Here is a 17,216-nt window from a genome sequence, read left to right as displayed (position 1 = left end):
ATTCAACTTCATTCAACTTCATTTAATCCCTATTACAGCTTTATAAGGACCACCATTACACCCTATCTGCATCCCCACCTTTCGCCAGCTCCGGCAACCACAGCATGCCATGAACGGCACTCCCCTCCTCCCGTCTGCCTTTCCGCAGACGCCTAAAACAATCCCTGGAACTGGAAGGAGAAAGCTCTTTGAGACTCCTTCACGATCGCAGCCAAGAGAGCCCCGGGCTGTGCGAACGCCCCTCAGATCAGCATCCAAATCAGCCTCGAAGGCCTCGAGACTACCACCCCCGAATCCGAACGATGTGCCACTGATCCCCACCAATGTGATCGATGCTCCCTCCCAACGACTCTATGTCGTTGCAATATATTTTGCCTTGAATGCCTGGAGGATTTATGAATCCTTGACCGCATCCGATGACCTGGATTCAACTTGGCTGCTATTGAAATGGGCCACGATCGATGGAATCTTCCTAGTCGGACTGCAGGCTTTGCGCATACCTTGGCTGGAGTGGGCATTCCCGACCACGCTCACACTATTTCTGCTTCACGCCGTGGGCAATGTGTTTTTGATGTTCCGCATCCCAGTGAGTTTTTCTTTTTTTTTTTTTTTTTCTCTTTCTTTCTTCTCTTGGACTGCTTGCTGATCGACCCTTGCTAATACTTGCAGATTCCTTGGGCTGCATGGATTACTGGACTAGTAAAAGTGGCATACGATCGCGAATTATCGATTTCTGAGCGCAGAGTCAAGCCCGGCGATATCATTCACAATGCGTCATTGATCCTGGGAAAGCAAATTGTGCATATTCTGCCAGAGGGGTAAGTTCATCCGGTCCATATATACCTACCTATAAGATCAAGCTGACTTTATAATAGATCCGCCGTCCTCAATCCGGATCGGAACTCGCTTTGCCTTGATTCTCTGCAATCCACAATTGATCTGCCCATTCGTGTTAACCAGACCGACCCCGTCCTGATTGAAGTGTTGCGCCTGGATCTTAACACTGGCGAAAATGAAACAATCAGCATTCCGTCGAAGCAATTGAAAACTCTGAAAAAGCAAGCTGAAAAGAAGCATGCTCCGGGTCAACTCCATCGCGACTTGCTCTTCCCCGTGCGCAAGACTGGTGTCTATCGTCTTCAACGGGTGGTGGACGAGTCTCAGCTTGATGTCCACACACGAACATTTGATGCGCTGGTGGTCTCTTGCCCGCGAGCCTTGATCAAAAACTCACACATCGACAAGTGCAAAGGAGAATTATCCGACTTCAAACTGGAGGTGGAAGGTACGCCTCCGTTGAAGATCAAATACAGTCGCCAGGTCAACAATCTCGATCGTGGATTCTCGGTCCTCAACATCCAACCCGATCATCTGCGCTCTCCGCTACTCAATGGAAGAACTACTGCTGCTCTGTACAGCATCAACCAGCCCGACGTTTCGTGGGCGCAGAGTCAAAAGATTGAGGTCCCATTGAACGAATCATTGAATGACGGCGGAGAATGGTTTTACACCATCGAAGAGGTCCATGATGCTATTGGAAACGTGGCCAATTATTCTACTATCTTTGATGAAGGAGACCGACCATCCACAAAGTCGCAATCTCAGTGGTACCAGTTCTCCGTTCACGAGCGCCCGCAGTTGTCACTGCAAAACTGCAATGCTCAGAATCCGCTGCAAGTGGCCAAGGGAGACAGCACGAGGTTCCCCCTCAGTTTCCATCCTGACGGACACGCATATGCTAGGGATGGTCCGTTTTCGGTCGGTTACTCGTACACTGGCAACACCCAAGAGGCAGCACATGAACAAACAGTCGGCCTCAAGCATATGAATCAGACTTTGGACATCAAAGAGCCCGGTTTGTATGCCTTGACATCAATCTCTACCAAGTTTTGTCCAGGAGAGATCCTCGAGCCTTCATCTTGCTATTTGCACAACCCGCCTGAGCCAGAAGTGACAGTCAAGGCCGAAAAGATATTTGACCGATGTGCCAACAACGCTATTGGATTACTCGTGGATTTGGATCTCACGGGATCCCCTCCATTCTCTCTCCGGTACAGCATTGAGAGTTCCAAGGGCGTTGTTTCCAAAGTACAAGCCATCAATGGGATGCGCACGCAGCTCGATTTCACCCCATCGGAAGCCGGCTCATACACCTATCGTTTCATTGATATCGAAGATGCCGTCTACTCCCCGCGTTCTCTCAAGATACCGGTGCTTGAACAAGATGTGAAACCACCGGCCTCAGCTCATTTCCTATCAAGAAAATTGAGAACCGCCTGTTTCGGCGAAGCGGTTTCTGTGGAGGTGTCTTTCCTCGGAGAGGCCCCCTGGGTCTTGCAATACGAGATCGTGCACAATGGGAAGAGATCAAGGAAAACACTGGAATCTGATACTGATGTGGCAACTATCACGACGGATAAACTAATCAGTGGTGGTGACTACACTGTGTCTCTGACCAGCGTCAAGGATAAGTCTGGTTGCAAACGGACGCTCAAGGACAGCCTCAATATCGAAGCTCGATCACAGCCCCCGCACGTCTCTTTCGGTCAAATTGACAAGAAGAGAAGTGTCTTGGCTTTGCAGGGCTCCAAGATTGAGATTCCGTTAAGGCTGAGTGGCGAACGCCCGTGGACTGTCAAGTATAAGAATGTTGACGTGGACTCGGCGCCCATCCAGAAAAACTTCTGGGATGAAAACAGTATCTTGACTGTTGACAAGCAAGGTCTTTACGAGATCAGTGAAGTATTTGACGTCGGTTGTCCTGGAACTGTGGATCAGTCTGCAAATGAGTTTGAGGTCTCGTGGATCCCACGGCCCCAAATCACTGCCCTAGACGGCTCTCCAATTGGAGCCGCTAAGGAGTTGGCAAAGTCCGAGGTCTGTCAAGGCGACGATGATAGCCTTGAGGTTCGCCTGTCGGGCAATCCTCCATACAGTGTTCAATACGAGAAGCGACGCAAGGCGGACCGTGGAGGATTCTCTGCGGCGAAGCCACGGGCTTTGAAGTCCGCCCTTCATGTGACGTCGATGGAAATGGATACCTCTGAGGCTGGAGAATACAGCTACAAGTTCACACAAGTTGGTGACAGCCTCTATGACCACGATCCCAAGAGCAAAGCTCTGGTTGTGACACAAAAGGTCAACCCACTACCGTCCGCTAAGTTCGACCAACCTGGCCACGTCTTTGGCTTCTGCAAGGAAGACATCAACGGCGAGGAATCCATCCCCATTACTTTGGAGGGTGTCCCACCGTTCTCTCTAGAGATCAACATCAAACACCACTCGAACGCCAAACCAGAGATTGTCACGATTCCCAAGATCAATTCCAATCGCCATAAACTGCTGATTCCTCGTCGCCATCTTGACTTGGGGCAACACCAGGTCAGCATCCACAAGGTTCGCGATTCTAGAGGATGTCAAAAGACCACTGACCTCGATGCCTCCTCGGTACGGGTCGCCATCTCCGATGTTCCGACCATTATCCCGCTCGAGTCCAAGGTGGACTACTGTGTGGGCGAACGACTCTCCTTCTCGCTGTCAGGCCATGCTCCGTTCGACGTGTTCTACACGTTCGACGGGGCCAAACGCAAGGCGACTAGCCAAACCGCTAACTTCCGTCGTATCGCGGAGCTTCCCGGTCAGTTCACCATCAACGCCGTCAGTGACGGAGCCAGTGGAAAATGCAAGGCCCACAAAGACATCACCAAGGTCATCCACGCTATGCCAAGCGTGCGGATCAGCAAGGGCAAAGAATCAGTGGTGGATATTCACGAGGGTGGAGAAGCCGAGCTTCACTTTGAGTTCTGGGGTACACCACCATTCGAATTCACGTAAGTCAATAATAACCTCTGAGCCTGTCGTCTTTACCAAGACAGTCTGCTAACCTTTCACAGATACATCCGAAGCTCCAATGTCCGCAAGGGAAAGAAGTCGGAGATCCTTGATATCAAGCACGACATCTCCTACGAAAACATCAAGACGATCAAGACCTCTGATGAGGGAACTTACGAGGTTATCGCGATCAAGGACAAGTTCTGTTCATTCTCTTCCCAGGCTCCATCGGGCAAGTCAGACAGATGAAGATAAATCAAATGATGTGATGAATGTGGTGTAATACTTTGGTGTTTTTATGAATCTTGTTATTTACCTTGCCTTGTGGCTTTCTTTCCTCTTTTTTTTTTTTTTTTTTCCAATTTGTTGCATTGCAGCGGCGCTAGCACTTGAATTTCAGATATCTACATGCTTTCTGTCAAACTAATTCCAATTTGTCTACCAGGACGGTCACATCTGCATCTGGACCTCTGATAACGACTTGTCGAGATTCCCGTCTCTTCGACTCGGAAGCTATAACTAAAGGTGTTAGTTAGAGTAAATCAACGATCATGTACCAGAAACGAAACCCTTTTTGAATATTCTTCCCCATGGCGGTTTGGGAAACTTGAGGAAATATATATGAAGCTTTTGATATAAGGTGAGATAGATGGAGGAAGAGGAGAAAGACCCAAAGCAAAGAACAACATATTGTTTGCTATTCGAATGCAAAATCCATCTAAATATTTTAAAATCTACAGCTCAACCTGTACCGCCACCATACTCTCCGACATAAACCCAGTCACAAAGAGCCAAGCAAGCTTCTTACCAGCCTTAGGCTCAATTGGCACCAAAACAGCTGCACTGGCAGTCCGAAGTCTAGACCCATCATCCTCAAACAGCACCTTCTTCTCCCAGACGCCAGTACGAGAATCAAGAGTGGCATACCACACCTGAATAGCATTCAAAGCATTCGGATCCTTCGAATTAGCCATGAGATGAATAGCCTGTGAGACACCGGCGACAAGGAATCCGCTCGCATCATGCAAGTCGGTGGCATACGGATCATGGTAGTAAGACGGGTTATCGGCGAGAGAGCTAAAAGAGACGGAGGTATCGATGGAGATAGAGTGGTTGGACTCGTGTCGAGTAGCGAGGAACATCTCGCCGCCCATAGCGCTAGAAATAATGACTTCATTATCGGTGCGGCCGTGTCCGAGACCATTGTTGTTCCATAGACCTGTCAGTGCGGCGGAGGCTTCGATGGGAGCGTCTTTGCTTGCTAGGTCGGCGATCTGCACGTGGATGATGCTGGACCACTTGGCTGAACGCCAGACGTCTTCGATGAGTCGTTTGGGACCTTCACGGTAGAAGTGGTCGTTGGTGACGTAGAAGGAGGCCGGGCTGATGGCATAGATGTCGTTTGGTGTTTGTATGAGCGGGTGGTTGATTGAGCGGACATGTCTGATGGAATCGGAGTTTAGGATGTGGTGGAAGAGCTCGATCTGAGACTTGGCTTTGGGGAGGTCTTTGGGCTCATCGGCTTCAACGTATGCCGGGTTGGACAAGTGGTTGACGGCGTAGATATAGACTGCGTTTGACTGTTCGGGATCCTCGATGACATCGATTCCATGTGTCACGAAGGGACCTTGGAAGTTCTCGAATGCCAGACGAGTTGATTTCATAGTCTATATTTGGGGGGTTGATTTTTGAGATTTGTTTTCAGATATCTTCAGGACAAACTCACCTTGGGATCCACCACATGGATAGAGCCTTGGGCTGTGAGTGGCAGCATGTGGCCCAGCGGCGGGAACCAGCTCAACCGTGTACTCTTGTCGTCCTCGCAGGCAGTGAACAGCAGGTTTGCTGGGCTGTAGTAGTGCACATCCTCACAGTGAATAGTATCCTCGATATAAATTGGGCCTTGGCCTTCGCCTAATGCTGTCGGATTGGGAGTGAGGAAGTATCCTGTAATATGCACGAAATGGCCTATTGGGCCAGCCAGAAAGGCAACCAGAGCGATGAGGCCGAAGCTGAATGCGGTACCGAATGCCATACTATTGAGTATCAAGTGCGAATGAATATTCTGAAGCAAAATCGGAATTGGAAAAAAGTAAAAAGTCCATATTTATGTTATGTCTCCATTTCAACCCCTCACTAATTTGGACCTCGGAAAATATCCTCGGGAATCTGGGGATCTCCAGAGATCAGCAACTTTTGTTGCTGTTTTTGATCTTGAATGGATAACATATTCCAGATTGTGTAGAATGGTTGTAGGGAGGATAAAAAAGACCTGGGAACCCCTGGAGATGTCCTTGGACTACCTGATTAGTTATATTTCTGCTTAATCATGGGATACCTAAATGGGATTAGCGTATGTTCTATGCAGAAGCAGACGAAGAGAAGAAGAAGAAGCAGAAGAAGAAGAATACAAAGGATTTACAATGAACAATCTCAACATTTGAAAGAGCAAAGTGCATTAAACTATCCTAAGGCAAAAATTATGCAACTCTTTTTTTTTCTTTGTCGATTTTCGTAGGCCAAAAAAAAAAAATAGAAAAAAGAAGAAAATCACTCTGATTAAGTCTAGTCATACTCAGAGTGACTAGACCTCTGCGACAAAGTCCGAAAGAAAATAAAAAAATAAATAAAAAGTGAGTGCACTGGTACAAATTCCCATTCCCATATCGTGTCGTGATGAATTTCCCCAAACATTTTTCAGTTTGCGGATTGCTTGGCCTCAAGATATTCCTGATCGCTGGCGTCAAGAACGTCATATTCTTCGTCAGTCAGGAAGCCAGTGTCGGCATCAGTGGAGGCATCGTCCAGAGTCAGGCTCTCAACATCCTCTAGAACATCCACCTCCGAAGAATTCGACAAGCTCGGTGCCTGCGGTGCAGGAGTCTCGGATTGGTGAGTGCTTGACCCCGGAGATTCCTTCTCCAGCTTGGGGAAGATCATGCCACTGCCGGCAATTTCAGACGCGGCAGGGTAGGTCTCGCTGGTGCCGGCTTCTTCCAGAGAAGTAGACTGTATCTCGACATCACACCACAGACGATGACCGATTGCCACACCGTTGGGGAGTTTCAGACGCCAGTAGGAGATAGCAGAGCCTTCGTGCTGAGAGGTGCGGAGGTTGACAGTAAAGTCAGCACTCTCGCCTGGCTCCACAGGGGCAAGCAATTTGTTGCTTTCCATGGCGGCGCGAATCGACTCGACGCTAGAGGGGTGGCAGACATCGACATTGAACATCTTGTCTCCACCGACGAAGCGCACATCACAGCCAACGGGCCACGCTGCAGGACCAGGGTTGTAGAGGGTCCAGGTTTGGCGGAATGTGGTGTTTGGAGCCATCTTTGTACCGTCCGTGATAGTGTCACGGATAAAGAATGCCTTGTATTCCGACATAACAGAGTCATCGGTCTCGGGAATGGGCTTGCTCAGGAATGGCTGAGGCTCAACCTTCTCCACAGCCTTGCTGCTAGCATCCACCTCAACGGGTTCCTGCTCCTCAACTTCGGCCTGGTCAACGGGTCGAGTGGGACGAGTAGGGGCATGAACCTGGTCACCCAGGGCAACTGCTCCACTCAAGCCGTCGTCGCCTATGGTGCTCACAGTCACATTGCGGACGGGAGTGTTGAATTTGACCAGCGGATGAGTGCGGTTGTGGTGGTCAGTCGGAAGAGCCTCGCAGCTGGCACAGAAGTCGGTGTCATCACAGACAGCGCACTTGTAGCGAACTCCGCTGATGTAATTCTGGGCAGGTTTGCTCTTGCACAGAGGACCGTCACAGAAGATGCCATAGTGGATTTCATGTTCCCGAGCAGGTTCACCAATAGTATCGTAAACCTGCACGAACCGATGACTCGGGTGACTCTGAGAAGCAGTCAAAATGCATTCGGGGCAGAAGTCCCAATCGGGGCAGGCTAAGCACTTGTGACGAACACCAACGATACGCTAGAAAAAGAAATTAGTCAAGAGCCTCCGGAGTGGGTGGAACGAGTAAATACCTTGTCACAGCCGTCACAGACCGCGGCGTGTCGGAACTGCCGACCAGGAAGACAGCGAGAGGTGATCAGATTCTTCAAGCAGAAGTTTCGATCCGATCCCAGGTGGAAGGTGTGGCCAGGGTGGTGTCCATGCTTATTTCGGAGGAGGCAGCGAAGGCAAAGGTCATAGTCCTCGCATTCATTGCAGCGGACAAGGTTGCTTTCGTCGGCTTCTGTTTGTTGTGAGCAAAGAGAAGAGAGAAAATGAAAGTGAGAAAGAGAAAACTTACCGCGGCAGCATCCATTGCACATTGGCTTGTCATCACCCTGAATGGCTGCATCCAAACAAGCCGGCGGGGCCACTGGCTCTGGAATCGACTCCTGGATGGACTCTGGAATCGACTCTTGGATTGACTCTGGAATTGATTCCTGAATCGACTCAGGGACTGGTTCAGGGACCGACTCGGGGACGTGGACCACCGGCTTGGTAATCACCTCGCGCTGAATCTGAGTAGGCAGCATGGGGTTGAACTCCACTGCTGATTGATCACGAGGAGCAATAGTCTCGGTGGTACTGTTTGTGACGACACCATCCTTAACTGTCCTCTTGATCAACCAGTGACCTTCGCCGCGGCAAGATGCCCCGGCACCGACACATTGTAGACACAAGTCATAGTCTCCGTTCTCGCAAATGCTGCAGTGATAATGCGCATTTGCAATAGAACGACCACAGTGATTGCAGTCAATGCAGAACATCCCGTTGGACGAGCTGTGAGAGATGACCGGGAACTGATGCTTTTCTTGGTCCATCTCAAATGTGCGGTAGTGAGGTTGACCGAGAGGCAACTCTGTCTCATCGGTGAGATGAGGAACTTGGGTCGACTCAATAAGAGGGAGAGTAGGGAGGATTTTGGGAGGTGGTAGAGGACTCAGGACCGTTTCGAGATAACTGTGACGAGGGTGGTAGGTTGACTCCATCGGCACAGTGGGTTCTGATGGTACTGGTGATGGTGCAGATGTGTTTTGGGAAGGAAGAGTAGTGACCTTGATACGGAGTTTAGACTTGGCCTTAGCAGCTCGGTAGAGTTGTTTGTAGACTGCGATGTTGTCACAATCTAAGCGAATGTAAGAACCAGCACTGTCGGAATAGCGTTCAAGGATGACGTTGACATCCGCCGGAACCCCGAGCAGTTTCCTAAGCTAAACCGAAAGCGTCAAATCAGCTTGTGAAGAAGAAAAAACAAAAACAATATGTATCCTTTTGTTTACGGTTGGAAGAAAATATTTTGGACATAAAACATGATCTGATGATCGCTGAAGATAAGGAATGGAGTCGGACTACAGATCCGAAGCTTGAGCTTGAGTGGAGACTTACCACCTGGGGAAACACCTGGGCCTTCAGCTCCCTGAGAGGCATCTTGAAGCGACGGTTACTGTCATTGTAAAGTACTTTGACGGTAACCAGATTCTCTGGGCCCGAATGAGAAGGAGTAGATGGGGTGGTCATCGTAGACGATGTGCAAGTCCACCGGTGGATACACCGTTGAGATAAGGCAACAGAACAGTACTAGGGTGATGGATGGGAAAGGACAAAACCAGCACTTTACGAGTCAGAAAGAAATGCTGGAAGATAAAATGATGATGATTTTTTTTTAATGATGAAGGAAAAGAAAAGAAGTAGAGGAGAGAATCAAGGAAAAATAAGAGGGGAGTTGTACAAAACGCCCGTCGAATTGAAGGGAAAAAGCGGAGAGAACGGTCAGCTGCTGCTAACTGACAGGGAAGGCGGTGAGATATTTCCCTTTCAGGATGGATTACATAATATTATATGACGTGTTCAAACCCGGAGAGAATGCCAAGAAATACAGTGACTATCATACCTACATGCTCCTAGTTAACTACAACATAGTTGTCTACATCGTGGACTGCTTTGGACTTAAGAAAGTAGTTACAATATTGGCTTTTTTTTAATTCTTCATCAAATCCCCCCTCCAGAGAGAGGGAGAGGACCAAAATATCATCAAAAATCGAAAAACAGGAAAAGATGATGTCATGCACTAAATGCAGAACGGGAATTCGATCGCCCGATTGGAGGGAGATTGAGGGGGTTTGGGCTGAGAAGGGCTAGAATCAAAGACGTGATATTCCCCAAGTCTGGAAGTAAACATGGGGAAAATTGCGGAGGGAAAAACGCTCAAATGCATCAAAATCCAAGAGGGCCATGAATCAAAACTAGGACAGAAATTAAGGGAGAACAAAAAAAAAAAGGAGCAAAACTTGGCTAGAGAATGTGTGGATGCTTGAAAGGAAAAGAAAAAGCAAAAGCAAAGTGAATCATAGACCCCTGTAGAGAGAGAGGTGAAGGAAATTTGAAAGGAAATCGAGAACAAAGAGAGAGAATTGGAAGAAGTTGGTGGAAATTGAAGATGTGATGAGAAGAGAAGAAAAGAGAAGAGAGAAAAGAGAAAAGAGAAGAAAAGAGAAAGGGATTCATCACTGCCCATAATATTGACCGGATTGTTGAGGATAGTAGAAGGTCGTGCCTGGCGGTGTCATCATTCCGCCCATGCCAACCACACCCCCAGAGCCCGATCCCGATCCCGGTCCTGGTCCTGGTGCGGGACCTCCGTACATATTATTGGCATCATAAAAGTAGACGGTGCCCCCAGACTCATGAGCAACAGTACCCGGTGGAGGGGGCTGCTCCCCAGCTAAATAGGGCATTGCTTGCTGGCCCGGGAAATTTGGCACAGAAGCTCCGGGCCCAACGGGGCCATTGTAACCCGCATAATCGGGGCCCGAAGGCGGGTAATACATGCCCGAAGGATAGCTCGGAGGGTAGAAGCCAGACTGAGGATAATTGTAAGGTTGGAAGGGGGTGCGTGAATCGCCCGCTCCGGAATCTGGGAAAGCGGAGTGGCCGAATTCTGGCTGGGTGGGCCATGGCCTGGAAGAGGGACTTGGTGGTGGAAAGGCTGCTCATGCTGGGGTTGAGGCGGGTTGAAAGCGAACGGGAAAGTCGCTGGACTTTCAATGTCCGCAACGGAGACCGTCTTTTGAGGACGAGGTTGATGTATGGGGATCGGGGCGGGGCGGCTTTCGCGATAGGCCGGGTGAGGGAGGGACATAGCCATTGCAGGCCCAAATGGTGGGATCCCGACAGGCGGACGAGGTGGAGGAGGAAGACGAACAACGGGCTTGGGGTCGGTGGGAATTATAGGTCTGGAGTAGACAGACCCAGCAGGTGACGGCCACCCGTCCTGAGAAGGCATGCCAAATGAAGATCGACGGCTGACAACGCTAGGCGTATAAGAGGAGTTGGGGTAGTAGCTAGGACGTCGTCCACTGTACCAGCCGCCACCACGACCACCTCGACCACGAGAGACTTGGTTCGGCCGCAACGCGCGGGGGATAAAGATAAAGGAACGTTCAACGGAGGGGAATATGTATCGGGGCGGTTGGCTGGGAAGAGAAATTCGTACAGGCTTGTCGCGCCGCAAGGGGGGTCGGTGCTGAGGTAGCCGGGTGTGGAGTCTCTTGGGCACGGAAGAAAAATGAATTGGATTGGCCATGCCGGGCAAGGAAACAACGACAGGTACATTTCCAACCAACGTTGTGTTAGAAAAGGACCGGTTGGGCGGGGAAGATCTAGGGGCGGTGGGGACGGATGCGCCAGTATTAGGCATCGCGGATGATGTTGGGCGCTTTGCTGTAGGTCGATCCTCGCCAGCCACGGTATCGTGGAGATCGTGTGCCCACTGCCCTCCGCTGGCATCGGGCTTGGAAGACCTGAATCACGTTAGTAAGAAACACGACTGGGGGATGGAATGGAAAGTAACATACTTGCGAGAGCTGCCGTCTACGATCAGGCCGTAGGGGCGAGACTTGCTCTTGAGCCGGTGACCATTGTCAGTGGATCGCTTGTCATGAAGGAAAAAGCTGCCGCGAGTGGGAACGAAGGCTGGGTTCTGCTCTCGTTCCTTGACATACTTGTCATTCTCGCGGCGCTTTCTGGAAGCCAAATTGTTTCGATTTGGCTCGGTTGGAGGAGCGGAAGGCGTTCTTCCAGGGTTAGCCTCTTGTTGTTCCTCGAGGTCATCGAATTGAACCTCCGCAGCGTCGCCCGCACCGTCTGAGATCTTCAGGCCGTTCAACATTGCCTCTGTATCTGAAACAGTTGTCTTGAGTTCTCGTTTTCCCGGCGATACAGAGCTACTCCGTGTAGATTTGTCCACCCCACGACCGTTGACCTTGCCCGCCTTATCCAACGTAGAAACCTCGTCCTCGCTCTCCTCGCTGACTTCTCCGTCTGCATCTTCGTCCTCTTGGTGACTGTCGACCGAGCCTTCACTCAAGGAGTCGTCTCCTATGTCACCAGCCATTGAACCCTCTTCTTCACCATCCTCCTCCCGTCTCTTTCTGCGGCTAGCCCCGATATGACGTCGAAGAGGAGCCATGTTGAAGACGCAAGGGATTAATCACTTGGGGGAGGCGTAGATGTTTTATATTGACACACGCTTGACTTGGTGATTATCGGGACCGGGTTGGCTTAGAGAATGGAGTATGGTGAAAACAGTGGGCGTTGAAGGACGATAAACCAGTGGAATAGCAAATGAAATCAAAAAATATCAAAATACCAAGACAGGCTAGAAGAAACAAAAGGACACCTTGTGCAAGAATTATAACCAAAAGTGAAGAGAAAGAAGAGAAAGAGCAAGGGGGAAGAAGAAAGGAGATGCAGCCCAAGAGAGATGAGAAGAAGTACAGAGAGACTCGAGTACAGAGGAAGGGCATGACATCGCGGGAGACGTCAGGCCTGATCGGGCCTAGTCCAGGCGGTGAGGCTGTTTCTGCCTTGATGGGGGCCTAGAATTGCTGTCTTAAAAAGGTTACTTGATTTGGTTAGTGCCTGGCAAGCTAAATATTTGACATCTATAGAAGGCTTAGAATATAAAATATGAAGGTTGTGTGAAAGTCTTTTGTTTGATTTTTGGTAAATTCGAGAGGTTGCGCCCTATTATGCAGGCCGGGATATTGTGATATCCGGAAGTATACATGCGTTTCTTTTTTTGCGCATTCCACTGCAAGATGTGCCACCGAGTAATGGACTCGATGATCATGGATATCTGAGAGATCGTACAAATATTGGAAATTATCACCCAAAGGTCACGTTTGAGTCACAGGGTAGACCACGGTCGGAGTTTGATCCAATGCCACTTCGATTGCAGGCAGATCATTGACAGGTATCAGAATTTCACTGATTTATATTGTGTATGAGATGATTGAATGGCCCTGTAGAAAGACCGCAGATGATACTCCACGAACCGCAGATAAGTGACTTAGTCAAACGTGGTCTTCTGACCTTGACCCTCGACAATGGCACCACTGAGCTTCTGGACGGTTTCCTTGGAGTAGCGAGAGTCATCGATGGATTCACGTCTCTTCTTGTGTCGGGGTCTTTCTCGTGATTCGCCATCGACTTCGGTAATAGCCGGTTCATCCTTCTTCTCGGCATCCTTTCCAAAGCGCTTCTTGTATCGTGTAGACGCATCTTCGGCAAATTCCATTCGCATACGACGGCCCATAAGCTGGTTCACCCAAACCCTTTGCATCCGAGGCTTTAGCTTCTTCGACTTCTTCTTCGTCTCGGATGCTGAGTCGGAATCACTGTCGGAGGAATCCTCTTCACCGTCATCCTCCTTGACCAACATGAATCCTCTCACCGCTGCTTCTGCGGCAGCAAGTTCTTCAAACTCCACCCACGCATAACCCTTGCATTTTCCGGTATCTTGGAAAGTCGCCATATGCACGTTGGTAACAGTCCCGCATTTGCCGAAGTTTTCTTCGAGGTTTTCCTTGGTCACATCGAAGCTCAGGTTGCCGACGAAAATTCGCTTGGAGGGGGATGGCCAGACTTGGCTGCACCCGCAGCATTCTCTTGGGTTTCGGATTTCTCCGGGCGACCTGCAAAGTTGTTTGCATCCTTGATGAGCACGCGGCGGCCGGTCATGAGCTGCTCGCTTAGGCCGATTGCTTCTTGCAAAGACTTCTTGTCGGTGAAGTCGACATAAGCAAAGCCTCTGTTCTGTGACCTCCCAAATCTTTCAGGGCCCTTGGGGAGATGAATTCGCGTGATATCGGACTCGGAGATGTCGGAGTTGACGGTGAAGAACATGCGCAGCTCTTCTCTGGTCACAGTGAACGATAGGTTTCCAATCCAGATACCATATTGGGACCGCTTCCCCTCTGTTTCAGCTTCTTTGGATTCGGGTTTGCTGGACTTGCTAGACTTGGGTTTTTCATCATCACCTGCATCGCCTCCTTTGTTCTTTTTCGCTTTGCGCAGGGCCTTTTTTGAGACTGGCTCGGGTGCAGCAACATCGATTTCAAGCTCAGGACCATCCTGCAGCTTGCGCTTCTTTGACTGACTTCGGTGAGTTCCGACATGATGCGACAAGTGTAAATAGTGTGTTGACCACTATAATAATAATAGTCAATCAAAAGTCTGAGATTCTTTCGGGTCACAGGGAATCAAAGCAAAATAATTTAATTTTTTTTTACGGCGGCCAGGACCCGCCTCCCACGCAGCCCGATCCGCTTCTTGGCACGAACGCGCAGGGTGACCACATCCCCTTCATCTCTTCTGAACTTCTCCCCGTCATAACACCATGGCAGAACCAGATGACAACCGTGTTACCGAAAGCTTGCCAAATGCACCAACTGCTGCACCGGCTCCTGCAAAGCAATCAGTCCGGTCATTCAAGTACGAGTCCTCACAATCATCCGATCGGACAATGCTGACTTCTCTTTTCTGTCTAGGAAGAAATATGCCAAGCTGAAAGTCAGATTTGAGCTAGGAAGTCGAGAGAGTGAGAGTTTGATCAGGGAAGAATTGCGCATAGAGGACCTGTCCAAGCGCATTCAGGAACAAAACGAGTATGGGACTTACAAATCCCCACCCCCTGTATGAATAATTGCTAATGCTTTGATACTAGTCAATTGCTAGAGGTTCTCCTTGAGTTCAACGAAAGCTTACATGTTTCTCCCGACGTGCGATTCGATCTGAGCATGCCAACCGACCCTCCCTTGCTACCTACGGCCAAGCAGGAAATTGTACCTTTGATCAACGATGCAACACTAGCAAAACAAGCATGGAAGGAAGCCAAAGCTGGCTTGACTGCTGGTAGCATTGACACAAGTGCTTACCGTATCATTGAAGACAACATCAAACGAAACAAGGCGTTTGCACCTGCCCAGCAGTATAGCACCCTGTCACAGACCCATCACACCACGACAGACGCTGTTGAAAAGAAGCCCGACAACGATTGTGAACGCCAACTTGGATACTTTACGCCCGAGCATGAGACTGAGTACTATCTCGCCTTGGATGCCAAGCTAGGCGATGAGGCGGCTGCTACCCAACTTGCACGAATTCCAGATCGTCCCACGTTTGCGGAGCGTGAGCGGGATCTTACTATGCGGAATCCTGCATCGGTATACAACTGGCTGCGTCGCAACCAACCGCAAACCCTTCAAGATAATGAGATTGCTTCTGAAAAGTCTGCATCACGACCTTCCAATCAGCGATCTTCCAAGCGAGCGCCTGCTCAACGCAAGGATGAGGACATGTATGATGAGGATGGGACAGAGGTCCAGCCTACTCCTAAGAACAAGCGCAAGCGTGAAGAGGACACTGGTTATAGACCCAAGGGTGGTAGCAGCCGGTCGAAAAAGAAGAAGGAAGAGCCTACTTCCAACCCAAGCAAAGTGGCCAAAAAGCCTTGAGCGGTTGCTTTATAAAGGGAATTCATTTTTTGTGTATTAATACTGGCGTTGGTTTGATTCATCGGTTTCAAATGATATGAACGGATAATTCGTATTTTCAATTTCAAAATATAGTATGAATACATGTATGTGTCTCCATGAGATATCTAGGTAATAAAATACATTCTGAAGTTGGGTATATTTTGTATGGTGTGCCTGGAGGATACCTCATATGTTGTATGTACCCGGTTCTTGCCAAGCAACCCAACCCCCTGCGGGTGTTGGGTTACCACACACTAATACAAACTCTTGCCTAATACAAATTTTACACTACCCACCATTTTTACTACCATTTTATACCCTACAAATATGCCTGAAAAAAACCTAGATTTGGAGAGATCATTGGCAAATGCCCTATCTACATGGCATACTAGAAAAAAACCAAAAATAGCACTATTAGCGCGAGAATTCGGCGTTCCCTACACCTAGTTCTACAACCGCATTCACGGTCGGGGTTCTCGTTCGACGCGCTATGCCACCAATTCAGTCTTAAATTCGGATCAAGAGCAAGCATTAATTAGCTAGATCACTATACTAGATGATACTTGCTCTCCGCCTACCGCTAAGATGATAGAAGGGTGTGCAAATTCGATGATTCTACGCGAAGACGCGTCGCGTTCGCCGGTAGATAAGAACTAGGTATACCGGTTTTTAAAACGCATCCTACCTATCCACAACCTTTATTTTATAAAACAAAAACTAAAGGAAAAGAAGAGAATAGAGGCCGAAGATCTTAGTTATCTTACTACTTAGTATAAACATTTAAACTAGTATATTAAGAGCAATTAACTAAGGCCACGGGATATCTATAACTTTAACGAAACTAGCTTCCAAATTAGCTAAGGAAAGCCTTAAAAGGTCGTTTTAAAAAGCTAGAATCTATATTCACTAAATAGAGGTATTACGGAAGGTATTACCGGTATTGAATATATTACTACCGACGGTTAGAAGATAGTACCTTAGTTCCTAGTTCGGGGTAAATTTTATATAGAGAATTAGTATAAAGATACCAACCTTCCTACGGATTATATCCTAGTAACTACGCCTAATAGCTATATTACCGATTAAACTACTATTTAATAGCTTAAGGCCTTTAATTTAGCTACGAAAGACCGGACTACTCGGGGTAGTAAACGGCTTTTGTTAATAGATAACTATAGTTCCTACCGGAACCCGGAATTTATTGCCTTTATAGCGGAAAATGGCATTATTCCCTACTATTTTATACCCTATATAACCTATCTATACTAACCGCTAGATAGTAAGCCTTTTCTTACTTTAAAATATTACTACTAATCGAATAATAATACTATTATTTAATAGGGTGGTTCGGTAGACCGTAAAACGGACTTTTTCCGGAAGATTGTTTCCGTCCGTAATACCCTTATAACTAGAGTAATTAAGTCGGGATTTGTTTATTATAGCATTTCCCTATTTAACTATATAATAGTGCTTAATCCGCTTAAAAAGAAGTGGATTATAGTGATAATCTAGTTATCTTTAGTAAAGATGACGGATTAGAGATAGATTTTCCTAGCTCTATTACTAATTCACTACCCCGCGATATCTCTCGTATAAACGAGAGTACTCGTA

The 17,216-nt window shown here is 48.4% G+C and overlaps 6 protein-coding genes across 6 annotated transcripts; 2 read left to right on the top strand and 4 right to left on the bottom strand.

Annotated features, from left to right (window-relative positions):
- Nucleotides 1-109: 109 nt before the first annotated feature.
- N7516_010327 (uncharacterized protein) lies at nt 110-4,123 on the top strand (the record flags this gene model as incomplete). The annotated part of the gene is made up of 4 exons (XM_057223046.1): nt 110-586; nt 670-818; nt 876-3,830; nt 3,894-4,123. 4 exons carry the CDS (start codon nt 110-112, stop codon nt 4,078-4,080), a joined length of 3,768 nt encoding a protein of 1,255 aa, XP_057070267.1. The 3' UTR covers nt 4,081-4,123.
- A 442-nt stretch (nt 4,124-4,565) lies between these two features.
- On the bottom strand, nt 4,566-5,866 carry N7516_010326 (serum paraoxonase/arylesterase family protein; the record flags this gene model as incomplete). The annotated part of the gene is made up of 2 exons (XM_057223045.1): nt 4,566-5,498; nt 5,558-5,866. 2 exons carry the CDS (start codon nt 5,864-5,866, stop codon nt 4,566-4,568), a joined length of 1,242 nt encoding a protein of 413 aa, XP_057070266.1.
- Nucleotides 5,867-6,528: 662 nt separating this feature from the next.
- On the bottom strand, nt 6,529-9,306 carry N7516_010325 (ZZ type zinc finger domain protein; the record flags this gene model as incomplete). The annotated part of the gene is made up of 4 exons (XM_057223044.1): nt 6,529-7,767; nt 7,821-8,032; nt 8,090-8,999; nt 9,175-9,306. 4 exons carry the CDS (start codon nt 9,304-9,306, stop codon nt 6,529-6,531), a joined length of 2,493 nt encoding a protein of 830 aa, XP_057070265.1.
- Nucleotides 9,307-10,292: 986 nt separating this feature from the next.
- N7516_010324 (uncharacterized protein) lies at nt 10,293-12,256 on the bottom strand (the record flags this gene model as incomplete). Its single annotated transcript, XM_057223043.1, has 3 exons — nt 10,293-10,730; nt 10,760-11,588; nt 11,643-12,256. The coding sequence occupies 3 exons, from the start codon at nt 12,254-12,256 to the stop codon at nt 10,293-10,295; spliced, it is 1,881 nt and encodes a 626-aa protein (XP_057070264.1).
- Nucleotides 12,257-13,138: 882 nt separating this feature from the next.
- Nucleotides 13,139-14,246, bottom strand: N7516_010323 (putative RNA binding protein Rnp24; the record flags this gene model as incomplete). Its single annotated transcript, XM_057223042.1, has 3 exons — nt 13,139-13,713; nt 13,764-14,202; nt 14,229-14,246. 3 exons carry the CDS (start codon nt 14,244-14,246, stop codon nt 13,139-13,141), a joined length of 1,032 nt encoding a protein of 343 aa, XP_057070263.1.
- Nucleotides 14,247-14,467: 221 nt separating this feature from the next.
- N7516_010322 (uncharacterized protein) lies at nt 14,468-15,584 on the top strand (the record flags this gene model as incomplete). The annotated part of the gene is made up of 3 exons (XM_057223041.1): nt 14,468-14,562; nt 14,619-14,735; nt 14,795-15,584. The coding sequence occupies 3 exons, from the start codon at nt 14,468-14,470 to the stop codon at nt 15,582-15,584; spliced, it is 1,002 nt and encodes a 333-aa protein (XP_057070262.1).
- Between the last annotated feature and the right edge of the window lie 1,632 nt (nt 15,585-17,216).

The sequence above is a fragment of the Penicillium verrucosum genome, assembly GCF_028828655.1.
Source record: "Penicillium verrucosum strain IBT 35672 chromosome Unknown utg000004l_segment0_segment0, whole genome shotgun sequence".
Classification (NCBI taxonomy): Eukaryota; Fungi; Ascomycota; class Eurotiomycetes; order Eurotiales; family Aspergillaceae; genus Penicillium; species Penicillium verrucosum.
This window is presented reverse-complemented; position numbering and strand designations above follow the sequence as displayed.